Consider the following 12,743-nt stretch of genomic DNA (forward strand, 5'->3'; position numbering starts at 1 on the left):
CACCGCCAGTCGCTCATACATTCTCACCGGTGCATCAGTGTTCCTCCTCTGAATGTGCCTGAACCATCTGAGTCTTGCTTCCCGCATCTTGTCCTCCATGGGGGCCACACCCACCTTCTCTCGAATATCTTCATTTCTAATCTTATCCTTCCTTGTATGCCCGCACATCCACCTCAACATCCTCATCTCTGCAACTTTCATCCTCTGGATGTGTGAGATCTTCACCGGCCAACACTCGGTCCCATACAACATAGCAGGCCTAACCACTGCCCTATAAAATTTACCTTTCAGTAACAGTGACACTTTCTTGTCACACAGGACTCCCGTCGCTAACCTCCATTTCATCCACCCCACCCCTATACGGTGTGTGACATCCTCGTCGATATCCCCGGACCCCTGAATAAACGACCACAGGTACTTGAAACTACCCCTCTTAGGGATGACAATATCAGGCTTTGATCCCTTTTGGGAAATTTCATGAAACAATTGCATAGCCTCGTCCAACTTCTTTTTTTTTTTTGCAGTATCCATTTATTAGTGTGGTATAGCTAATAATGTCAGGCTCAATGCACTTATTTATCATGAAATCAAAAATTCTCCTCGCTCTATCCATTTGACCACGCAAACAATATCCATCCATTATCACATTGTAAGTTAATATATTAGGCTCTAGACCTTTTTCATTTATATGTCTCATTACTTCTTCGGCGTCTTCAACTTTCCCTTCTTTGCATAGTCCATCAGTCGCTATGTTGAAGGTGTGCACATCTGGATAAATATTATGATTTACCATCTCAGAGAACAAAATCCTAACCTTTTCCCACTGACCAAACTTACACAAAACATCAATTAATGAATTGTATGTGATTATGTTTGGACGAATGCCTTTCTTATTTATAACAGTGAAAGTTATGTCCATCTCGCTATGCCCTAATTTTGCTGAGTGCCTCCATTAGATATCCAGTATTATTTATTATTTACATGATGATTCAAATATCTCAAAATACAATCATTTAGTACAAATTAAAAATGTGCTTCATTAATCATATACTCCGTCCATTTCAATTTATGTGAACTCACTTGACTGAGCACAGAATTTCAGAAAAGAGAGAAGACTTTTGAAGTTATGGTGTAAGATGGGGCACATTTATTTTGTGCGGTTATAAGTAATTGCATAAAGGTAAATTGTTTTCAAATAGGGAAAGGGGTCTTTTTTTGGCAGAACTAAAAAGGAAATATGTTTGCATAATTTGAAACGAATGGAGTATAAAAGCAGAGATCTATTTATATTATAGAGACCATTTCAAAGAAGAATAGAATAAGGAGAATAAAAATATGATGGAAATAAATAAAAAAATTTAAAAGGGATGGTAGAAACAAATGAAAAAACAAAAAGTTAAATTAATGAAAGACAATTTGGAAATATAAATTTAGTAAGGAGACTTTTGTTTTAAAAATTATTTTTCTGCTTCTTCTCCTTGGAAGAAACTAGAATTTTAGCTCCAAAGCAAAAACCACTTTCTTCAAAAAAAAAAAAGAATTTATCAAAGTTGAAGTGTTTGGCCAAGTGTTTAGAAGAAAAAAAAAAAGTATTTTTAAGTAGAAGCAGAAGCATTTTTGGAGAAGCATAAAAAAATAGCTTCTCCACTTTTTCAAAAGCACTTTTGAGAAAATATACTTAAAAGTACTTTTTAAAAGCTTGGTCAAACACTAATCGCTGCTTAGAAATGCTTTTCAAACTAATTAGTTAAACACAAACTGCTTCTTATCAAAGTACTTTTGAGAAAAGCATTTTTGAGAAAAAACACTTCTCAAAACAAGCTAATTTTTGAAGCTTGGCCAATTTGTAACGTCTTTCCCAAAATAGAAAAGTTGTTTCTACTACTGCTCAAAAGCACTTTCAAATCTTGGCCAAACACATCTAAATTCTAAAAAAAATATTATTTTTTTTCTGACAAAAAAAATTACTTATGGTTTCCCAAAGCTTGGCCAAACATGCTCTTAAATGCTTTGATGTTAAAATTTGGGTATGTCATGGTTTCCGTTACACTGTAGTATCTTATTTTTCTTTTCTTTTTTTTTTTCTAAATTTAATAATATATTTCTTGGGTAAAAAAGCATCAAAACAATGCAAGACAATCACAATCAATAAACACATATCATGATTAAAAAAAGCTGATAGATATAAGAATTTATTAAAAAAGTTATTTAATCCAATTTTTGTTGCTTGTGTCCTAAAACGATAGAGTAAAGACACATGAAAGATACATTTATTCAACTGAATTATTTGTAAATATTTTACACCATATGATAAATTGTTTCTCTATTTTTAACCAACTTATGACCTATGTTGTGCCAACTTCAGACATTTGAAGTCTTCATACTAAGACGAAAGAATGATAAAACTAAGATGAAAAATGAGTTGCAATGGCCTATTTCCAGCGCATGAAAACTTCAGACATTGAACAAGACCTAAACTTGGTGCCCTGTCCACCTAAGCAATAATAGCTACTACCCTTGATAACAAATATAATAACAATTAATGGTAGTTTTTATGCCGTTTGATAACAAATAATACACCTCTTTTGTCAAATACTAAAAATTGAAAGATAGTACCAAAACTCTTCAAGGGGATTTTCAAAGATATATAGAGGGAACCCAATTATTTTTTGTTCAAAAAGGAAAACTTACTAGTTAATATAACTAGAAACCTTAACAAGATCATTTCCGACTATGTTGGAACCTGTCTTGTAAGATCTGTCAAACAAGTAAAAGAACCACAAAATGCTCTTGATAACAAGTCAATATTAATCACTAAAAAAACAGACGAAACACCGTTTGTTTAGTTTCAAGGAATTGTTGTCTTAAAAACAGGCTGATATAAACATAGGTAACCAGAAAAGTAGTGCAGTAGACCACATCAAGAGCCTAAAACAAATACTAGAAGGACCAAGCATGCAAATAGATTAAGCCCTTGATTCATTTATTATTATCATCATCTAGTAATATCCTCATATGTAAGCATTTACACGGTTCAGCGCGTTCCTATGCTCACTTGCAACAACACGAACAACATCTCCAGAGGACAGCTCATACCAGCCTGATCAACAAAATAGAGGGAACCCAATTATTTTTGTTCAAAAAGGAAACCTTACTAGTTAATGTAACTAGGAACCTTAACAAGATCATTTCTGACTATGTTGGAACTTGTCTTATAAGATCATTCAAACAAGTGAAAGAACCACAAAATGCTCTTGAGTATATCACTAAAAACAAACGAAACACCATTTGTTTTGTTTCAAGGAATTGCCGTCTTAAAAACAGCTTGTTATAAGCACATGTAACCAGGAAAGTAGTGGGGTAGACCACATCAAGAGCCATAAACAAATACTAGAAGAACCAAGCATGCAAATATATACGAGATTAATCCCTTCAAGGGGATTTTGAACTAATTAGAGGGAACCCAATTATTTTTGTTCAAAAAAGAAACCTTACTAGTTAATATAACTAGGAATCTTAAGTATATCATTTCCTACTATGTTGGAACCTGTCTTATAAGATCTTTCAAACAAGTAAACAGCTAACAAAATGCTCTTAAGTATATCTCAATATTAATCCCTAAAAAATAGATGAAACACCTATTGTATGGATTCAAGGAATTGCCGTCTTAAAATCAGCCTGTTATAAACACAGTAACCAGAAAAGTAGTCCACATCAAGAGGCGCAAACAAATACTAGAAGAACCAAGCATGCAAATATATACAAGATCAAGTGTTTGATCCAGTTATTTATTATCATCATCATCTAGTAACCTCCTCATATGTAAGCATTTACACGGTTCAACTCGTTCTTATGCTCACATGCTACAGCACTGAAAACATCTCCAGTGGACACCTCATACCACTCTGATCAACAACAGGAATGTGCCTGATGCGGTTATCAACAACTTATTGTTCCCTTGTTCCATTAAACAGAGTTTTTTTTTGAGTATTGCTGAACCCATTCATGGTGATTGCATACATGACTTCATCGGGCTCACAATTTTTCTCCCTCACCAACTTTTTAAACAATTCAACTGCATCGTTGACCTTATTTTCAGCAAAAAAATCCCCTTATTAGGGTGTTAAAGATGACAACATTAAATGATGCCATTCTTAAGTAAATGGGTTAACACTAAAAATCAAGAATAACACGATGCATCAGGCAATATCTGTTAATCACGATATTCAGGATGACTCGTTTAATTGGGATACCCAATTTCTGCATTTCTCCAACAAAAGAAACGACAACAGAGTAATGCTTCATATTTATCATTAGCTCACAGATATTCTCCCTCACCAACTTTTTAAACAATTCAACTGCCTCTTTGACCTTATTTTCACCAAAGATTCCCACAACAGGGTGCTAAACGTTACAACATCAAATGCGATGTTATTCTTCAATTAAATTGGTAACATCGAATATTCACAATCAGCATGATGCATCAGACAATATCTGTTAATTATGATATTCAAGATGACTCAATCAAATGGGATACCCAATTTCTGCATTTTTCCAAAAAGAAAACGACAGCAGAGTAATGCTTTATATTTAGCATACAACAACAACAACCCAGTATAATCCCACTTAGTGGGTTCTGGGGAGGGTAGTGTGTACGCAGACCTTACCCCTACCCTGGGGTAGAGAAGTTGTTTCCAATAGACTCTCGGCATCCTTCCCTCCAAGAACTTCCCACCTTGCTCTTGGGGAGAGTTGAACTCACAACCTTTTGGTTGGAAGTGGAGGTTGCTTACCACAGAGCAACCCCTCTTGTCTTTTATATTTACCAGTCTTAAATAATTTAGAGAAGTCGACAACAGAAGGAAGAGGTTGTGTTTAACCATTTTATAAAGAGAGTCACAGCATCATCCAAACACTTGGCATTCTAAGACTTACTACTACTATGGCATGAAGAATAAGCACTGATTGCAAATGCCAAACCAGTATAGAAAGTAGCAAAGAAAGAGATCAACTGAATATCATTGCAAGATTAACGCAAAGAAATTTTCTTCATCTTCGATGGCCTAATTTCTGTGGATGTGAGCTCGGTGTGCCCTAATTTTGCACAATTTTTATTTGGTATGCAGGAGTTGAGGGAGCAAATAGTGGGTTATCAGTTAGAGCCCTTTGGCTTAGCTGATTTAAGTGTTGAAGCTGATTTAATAACTAAACAGTTACATGTTTGGATAAAAGTGCTGAAACTGATAATAACCGTTGATAAACACCTTTTTCGGTTAAAATAACACAACTGCCCTTAAAGTTGTTGACACTAATAAAGACGCAATTTTTACAAGGTTTTAAATTCTAAGTTGACTCAAATGCAAAATAATTTACGTCTCATTTATTTTTAATACAAATTGATTAGAAAAAATTATTTTTGATAAATATCAATTAATTTATGATAAGCTAAAATATAATCATAAGCTATACTATAAAAGTTAATAATTTGATTAAAGTTTGGTAGAAAAACATATACTTAAATAATATAGAAAATGATGGAATAATACATACGAAACAAACACTTAATAGAATTTTCTTTGTTGCTGATTAAATAAAAAAAAATTAACTATCTAAACTGGAATCCAAATAAATAAAAGAAACATCGCTGATGTGTTGGATCCAAAAAGATGGGCCTTGATACCTAGTAATTCAAAGAAATCTATCACATTGTCAGAACGTTCCAAGGAGTCATTTTATGCTCTTAGCTAAGAAAGTTAGAATTGTGTCAAAATAAGTTGGCTGCCCCAAAATCTAAAATCGATAAAGATGAAGACTGAGATATTCTTAATGGTGGTGGCCGATGATGTTGCTGCGTTTTGGAAAAAAAAAGTGTAACGAGTGAGGGAGCGAAGTCATGGAGAGGGTTGGGGGTTTTATTTCAATAAGGGTATTTAGAGAATTGTGAAATACTTGTTCACTCATTATGGTGCAAACATATACCCGGATCAGCCTGGTTCTTCCCATGTTCCGGTTCGGGGCCTGCTCCCCGCCCCCACCATTCTCTTGTCGTAGAAGAACAGCAGAAGGACAATAAAGATGCTGATGCCAAATTGGAAATATTTAAGAAACTTATGGGGTAAATTCTCAGAGCAATTTCACATTGAACTCGGAGATGGTAGACAGATGGATAGGGAACAGACCACTCAAGGAGAAATTTCCCAACATTTTCATCTTTGCAACTAATCATCATGCAACAGAAGAAGTGCACTAGTCTCCACAAGGATGGAACATACCTTTGAAAAGAAGGTGTAATGACTGTGAAATGGAGGAAATGACCCAATTTTTGCAAGTGAGTGAAGGATGTCAAGGGCTGTAAGCAGAACCAGATATATAACTCTTTTACTTTTTTGGTGTAAGAACAAAAATGTACAGGAAGTTCAGATGATGATAGATTTTCTAAGTTCATCTCAAGTGCAACAAATGAATTGAATTTTATATTTTGTAACTGCAAGTCCTAAGCACCCTTTTGGGTGCTACAACAACAACAACCCGGTAAAATCCCATAAGTGGAGTCTGGGAGGGTAGTGTGTACGCAGACCTTACCCCTACCCGGCGGAGTAGAGAGGTTGTTTGCTTGGGTGCTACAAATAATAAAATTCTTATATAAGGCCACTTGGTGGACTGCCACATTTAAATAATTCTTAACATGTTGCAAAGTATTTAAACTTATCTTATTGTGTCCGAAGCAAATACACTAAAAAAAGGCTAGAGGTTTTAAAAATGAAGCAGAAAATAGCACCTTTTATCAGTTGCATCGCTTTCAGAACTTCAATTTTTGGCATGACGGGATATGCTTGTTCTGCAAAGCACACGTATAAAAATTTGATATCATGTAATAATATGTCTCGCAATCTAACTACAAATCTAGCTTCTAGAATAGCTTTGACAGGAAGCACATTTCCGTGCTGCAAATTTCTTTTATGACGAGAAGAGCCTTGAAGTTTACCTTTTCTGTCATAATATCCCCGACTTTCGTTGCATGGATGATCTTCCCCGTGATATGGTTTTCCAGGGATCTTCTGGTTCAAGAGGGTTAATGAGAGAGGAGGCAAAAAAGAAAGAGAACAAAGTACCAAGACCAACCATTTGTGTTGGCATCTAGTAAATCATCTTCCAAATACTAGACAGTAGAAAATGGAGATTCAAAACTTTTAAGCCTGGCAAATTGCCTGTATTGTCAGAAGAAAATTCATAAGCTTTTAAGTGTACTGTAATATGTTAATCTGACAATTGACATTCAAATTGAAGATTCATGATCACATTGAAACAAAAAACATAGAAGATAATAGATATATGTTACTATCCAATAGTGTCCACAGGATTCAATATTCCATAAAGAACTAAATATGAATTCTTAAAATATAAAGCAGAGTACAAACTAAAAAGCTAAAATCCATATCTAAAATAAAGAAACAAACATTTACAGTAGAGAATTGCAGACAGATTTCTATGCCTTCAAAAGAAATCCCTTCCCTCCATCTTCTAAGTTAGTTGACAATTACGATATGGAGTACGGGGTTAACGGTCAATTTCTGAACAAGTTCTATTTCAGTTTCAGGAATGTCACAAATATTCCTACTATTATGAGGCACGGTTGATCTTGTCAGCTGTGTGCTCCAATTAGTTGATATTACCAAGACTCTAGAAACTACAGAAAAAATTGTAACTATAGCAAGTTCTAAGTTGCAGGCAGTTATTTATATTCAAATAGTAGAAAATGATAATACATGAAAATAACACTGAAAATGATATTTCTAGACTTATAATGTGTACATATAAGGGAAACTCACATTATTTATTAAATAAGCAGAGCAGTAATCTGATTTCCAACATAAAGAAGAGTGGAAAACAAAAAAAAAATATCAAAATTGATGTAGCTCATCAATACGCCTGCTGGAAAGCCCAAGCAACGTTCTAATTGCCTTTTATCAGCTTCTGCAATTGCATTGGATGGCATACCTTTGCAGGGATAAATGGAAGCTGTATCATAATGATACTATAGGCGAATAAAACAAGCTAAATAATTATTCACTTCTTATTTTCCAAGTGAAAATCTGGTATCATGTCAAGGACGGATGGATTCTCCCTTATAACGTTTATCAATAACTCGGTTGTAGTTGCATCAAATGAGAAGCCCCTTCCATCCATTTCCTTCATAAGAATTGTCATTTCACTAATTCTATTGCACCTGAGAAATCCTTGAACAATAACATTGTAAGTGATACCATTTGGCAAACAACCGTTGTCCTCCATTTTTCTTAGCATATCTTTAGCTTCATCTAACAACCCTTCTAGACAGAATTTATTTATCATTGTAGTGTATGTTCTCACATTCGGAAGTAGTCCAATTAAAGAAAGCGCCCCAAAAACAGCAAGAGCTTTGTCAAGTTTACCATTTTTGCACAATCCATTAATGACAACATTATAAAATTCAATATCAACATTTTCTCTCTTTCTTTCCAACTCATTAAAGAGTGACATAGCTTCTTCAACAAGTCCATACTTAAAATAACCCTTGAGTAAAGTGCAATGAATGCCTAAATCAGGTACAAGCCCCGTAGATAGCATCTCATCAAAGAACTTTTTTGCAGAGCCAACCCGTCCAACTTCAAACAGACCTTGCGAGATGGTATTGTAGTTAACAATATTAGGCTGTGATCCCCTTCGAGAAATTTCACGAAACAACTGTGTGGCCTCATCCAACTTCTTTTTCTTACAATATCCATTTATTAGTATGTTATAGCTAATAATGTTAGGCTCAATGCACTTATCTATCATGAAATCCAAAATTCTCCTCGCTTTATCCATTTGACCACGCAAACAATATCCATCCATTATCACATTGTAAGTGAATATATCAGGCTCTACACCTTTTTCGTTCATAATGCTCATTACTTCCTCGGCATCTTCAACTTTCCCTTCTTTGCACAGTCCATCAATCACCATATTGAAGGTGTAGACATCTGGATAAATATTAAGGTTTAACATCTCAGAGAACAAAGTCCTAACCTTTTCCCACTGACCAAACTTACACAAACCATCAATCAATGAATTAAATGTGAATATGTCTGGACATATGCCTTTCTTTTTCATCTCATTCAAAAGGCTGATAGCCGCATCTAAATTTCTATCTTTGCAAAGGGAATCTATTACAATGCTGTAGTTAAATATGTCGGGCTTAGTGCTCCCTTGTTCCATTAACCGGAGCAAACTAACAGTTTTTTCAGTATGACCCCTTTTGCTGAGCCCATTCATGACTGTTCCATACATGACTTCATTAGGCTCACAAATCTTCTCTCTCACCAACTTTTTGAACAAGTCAACTGCATCTTTGACCTTATTTTCAGCAAAGATTCCCCTAATTAGGGTGGTAAAGGTGACAACATCAAATGGAATGCCTTTCTTCAAGTAAATGGCTAACACCGAAAATGCACAATCAACACGATGCATCAAGCAATAACTGTTAATCACGATACTCAAGATGAAATCATTAATTGGGATACCCAATTTCTGCATTTCTCGAAAAAGAGAAACAACAGCAGAGTAATGCTTCATATTTAGCATAGTCTTAAATAATTTCGAGAAGTCGAAAACAGACGGAAGAGGCTGCTTTCTGACCATTTGACGGAAGAGAGTCACAGCGTCATCTAAACACCTAACATTCTCAAACTTGCCATTTACCCCAAATTTACCATTTGACGAAATGGACATACTACTATGATTTGAAGAGTAAATTCTAACAGTAGTTGCCGAACAAGAACGGGAAATAGCAAAGAAAGAGAGAAAGGGAATACCATTGCTAGAAATTCTCCTCATCTTCAGCTAAGAAATCTCTAACAGTGAACTTCCCACAATGAAATTTCCAGAGAAAGTGAAAGTTATGTCTATTTCCTATGCCCTAATTTTGCTGAGTGGCTCCAAATTTTTGCTTATTTCAAAAAGTACTTTTCGAAAATTAAAATTAGTGTTTCATCAATTAATTTGTTAAGTACCTTTTGAAATATTTGATAAGTAAATTATATTTGACTAATTTTTTTCAAAAAATACTTTTAAGTGTCAAATAAGTGTTTAGTTTACAATTAGTATATTTAAAAAGAGAAATAAAATTTTAATAGTAATTGTAAAAAGTTTCCATTAATTTGTTATTTTTATTTAATTAGAATATCAAATATCAAGTAAAAGTATATATTAAAGATTTTAATCAATATAAAATATAATTATCTAAATCAATAATGTTGAGTATTCGATATTGCTTATTGTTTACATAATGATTCAAATATATTAAACCACTATCATTCAGTATATATTAAAAATTTGCTTCATAAATCCTATATAAATGAAGAAATCTATTTATATTGCAGAAACTATTTCAAAGAAGAGTAGAAGAAGGAGAATAAAAATACGATGAAAATAAAATAAATAAAAAAGAAAAAAAAGGATGGTAGAAACAGAAAAGGAAAAAAATTAATGAAAGATAATTAAAATAATAAATGATCACGCCCAACTATGCCTTATAAAAAGAACTAAGCGGTTGTTGCAAATATAATCCGATTTACAAGTCCGAAGTCGGATCTCAGAGAGAACTAAGGTTTAGTTACAGTTATTCAATATTGCTAAAAATACAAGCTTGAACAATTCCTATGTTATAAATATTAAGATTCTTGTATCTGATTAACTAACAAATCAAATTGGTAGATTAACAACTAGGGATACTAAGGGTTGGAGAAACGATTAAGGAGGTCTAGAGTTATGATTTCTTCAATTGTCGGAATCCTTCCCGCTACGTCTTCTATAATTCCGCCTAAGTATTCTCTACCGATTATGAGCGCTTTGAGTGTCGTAATTCTCTTCCGAATAACTATCACAATTTACTAGACATATTCTTCCGAACTACGCTAGCTGACACTAAGTTACGGCTCATTCGGATAGCAACTAGGTTTCGTTTTTCCTAATCTCACTTTTAAACTCTCCATATTGATCTCTCATATACGTTAGGAGTGATGTTGTTCAACAACTACCTAAATATGCATTCTATTCCGAGTAACACACACTAAATAGGCACAGTCGATTGAAAGCTCTTCAATCAACCACAATATAAACGTAGTTGAACAAATAGAGAAATCCAACGACTCAATTATATAAAAACATAACAAGAATTTATCCTACAAAAGGTTCTATCAAAACTCTAGATAATAAATTAGCTATTCATAATAATATGCATAACTACAATACTAGAATTCATAACCAATAATGGAGATAGGAAGAAGGAAGTGAAAAACTCAATAGAAAAATTCTCCGTCTTGCTCCTAATGTGTTATTGCCTCCTTAGGCCGAATCTTCTCTCAATTCTGTGTAATCTCGGTCTCTCCCCCTTAAGAATGGTGTTTAATGACTATTTATATGTGCAGGAAAGTGACCCAAACAAAATAAACAAATCCAAAATCAAATAGGAGACAAAATAGGCTTTAAAACATGAAACGCCCTCGCTACCTACGGTGCCTTGCGACCTGTGTAGCGCACTCCACCTCACTTTAACCCGTGCGTCGCCAGCTCCATCGCGAGCTAAATTGCTCGCGTCGCATGCTCTGTAGCGAGCTAGATTGCTCGCGTCGCCCAGAATTGAGTTCGACTTCTTGCTGCCTAACTTTTCAAACTCATTTCTCATTCTTGTTTCTGTTTCTCTTTTCAAATTCCCTTGCATTCTTTCTTTTTGTCTCTTCAATCATTCTTTTGTCTTTTTATTTTATTTTATAATACTAACCTTCAATCATTGTCCAATAATTAAATACTCATGAACAATTCTTATAGTATATAAAATAGATATAAAATCTCTACTTTGCTCTCAATTTCGTCTTCAGCGTACCTACACATAAAATAGACTCAATTAAACACAAATATAGTATAGTTTAGCATTAAAGTACCTAAATATAAAGTAAGTAATGCACTAAAAATATATAGTTATAGCCAAACATCAATAAATTTATATTAATGATATTTTTATCTTAAAAAAATGTTTGCTTCTTAGAAGAAAATAGAATTTGTAGCTTTGAAAAACTGCTTCTGCTCTAAATCATTTTCACGTTTTGGCCAAACACATTAAATTTCTGAAAATGTACTTTTTATCACAAAGAAAGAGGTATTGTTAGCCTCCAAAAAGCTTGGTCAAACATGCTCTTAGATGCTTTGAGTTAAAATCTGTGTATGTCGTGATTTCCATTACACTGTAGTATCTTCTTTTTTCTTTTTTCAAAATTTAACCGTATACTTCTTGGGTAAAAAAGCATCAAAATAATGCAAGACAATCACTGTGATGACCCAAAAGGTCATCACTTGTTTTAAAACGAACCTCCGTGTTTTAAGGCCTTGAAAACCTCATTTAGAGTCACCTTGATTTGCGTGCGCAGTCCGAACGCGTAGCCGGAAAGTTTAAATATGATAATTTGTGAAAAACGATAAGTTTTTATTATAAAATGAGCTAATTTGACGTCGGTCAACATTTTGGGTAAACGGACCCGGGTCCGTGATTTGACGATCCCGGAGGGTCCGTAGGAAAATATGGGACTCGGGCGTATGCCCGGAATCGAATTCTGGGGTCCCAAGTAGGGTTGTGCACGGATCGGATCGGATTTAGCATATTTCGGATTCGAATTTCGAATTTCGGATTATAGAAAATGCAATCTGAATCCGATCCGAATTATATCGGA

The 12,743-nt window shown here is 34.2% G+C and overlaps 1 protein-coding gene across 6 annotated transcripts; it reads right to left on the reverse strand.

Moving 5' to 3' along the window:
* Window positions 1–2,790: 2,790 nt before the first annotated feature.
* Window positions 2,791–9,948, reverse strand: LOC107811862 (uncharacterized). 6 transcript variants are annotated; one of them, XM_075249191.1, is made up of 4 exons: window positions 7,999–9,948; window positions 6,986–7,055; window positions 6,779–6,838; window positions 2,791–3,100 (listed from the first exon to the last, which is right to left on the reverse strand). In XM_075249191.1, the coding sequence occupies exon 1, from the start codon at window positions 9,853–9,855 to the stop codon at window positions 8,068–8,070; it is 1,788 nt and encodes a 595-aa protein (XP_075105292.1). In that variant the 5' UTR covers window positions 9,856–9,948; the 3' UTR covers window positions 2,791–3,100; window positions 6,779–6,838; window positions 6,986–7,055; window positions 7,999–8,067. The 6 variants fall into 6 exon arrangements, with proteins under 6 accessions (XP_075105292.1, XP_075105293.1, XP_075105290.1 ...); XM_075249192.1 differs by having other exon boundaries at window positions 6,986–7,058; XM_075249189.1 differs by having other exon boundaries at window positions 6,986–7,208.
* Window positions 9,949–12,743: the final 2,795 nt, after the last annotated feature.

Source organism: Nicotiana tabacum, chromosome 3, assembly GCF_000715075.1.
Source record: "Nicotiana tabacum cultivar K326 chromosome 3, ASM71507v2, whole genome shotgun sequence".
Taxonomy (NCBI): domain Eukaryota; kingdom Viridiplantae; phylum Streptophyta; class Magnoliopsida; order Solanales; family Solanaceae; genus Nicotiana; species Nicotiana tabacum.

Bases quoted from the DNA above. Each gene is read 5' to 3' on its own strand.
- LOC107811862 (XM_075249191.1), bottom strand. From the start codon at position 9,855: ATGAGGAGAATTTCTAGCAATGGTATTCCCTTTCTCTCTTTCTTTGCT.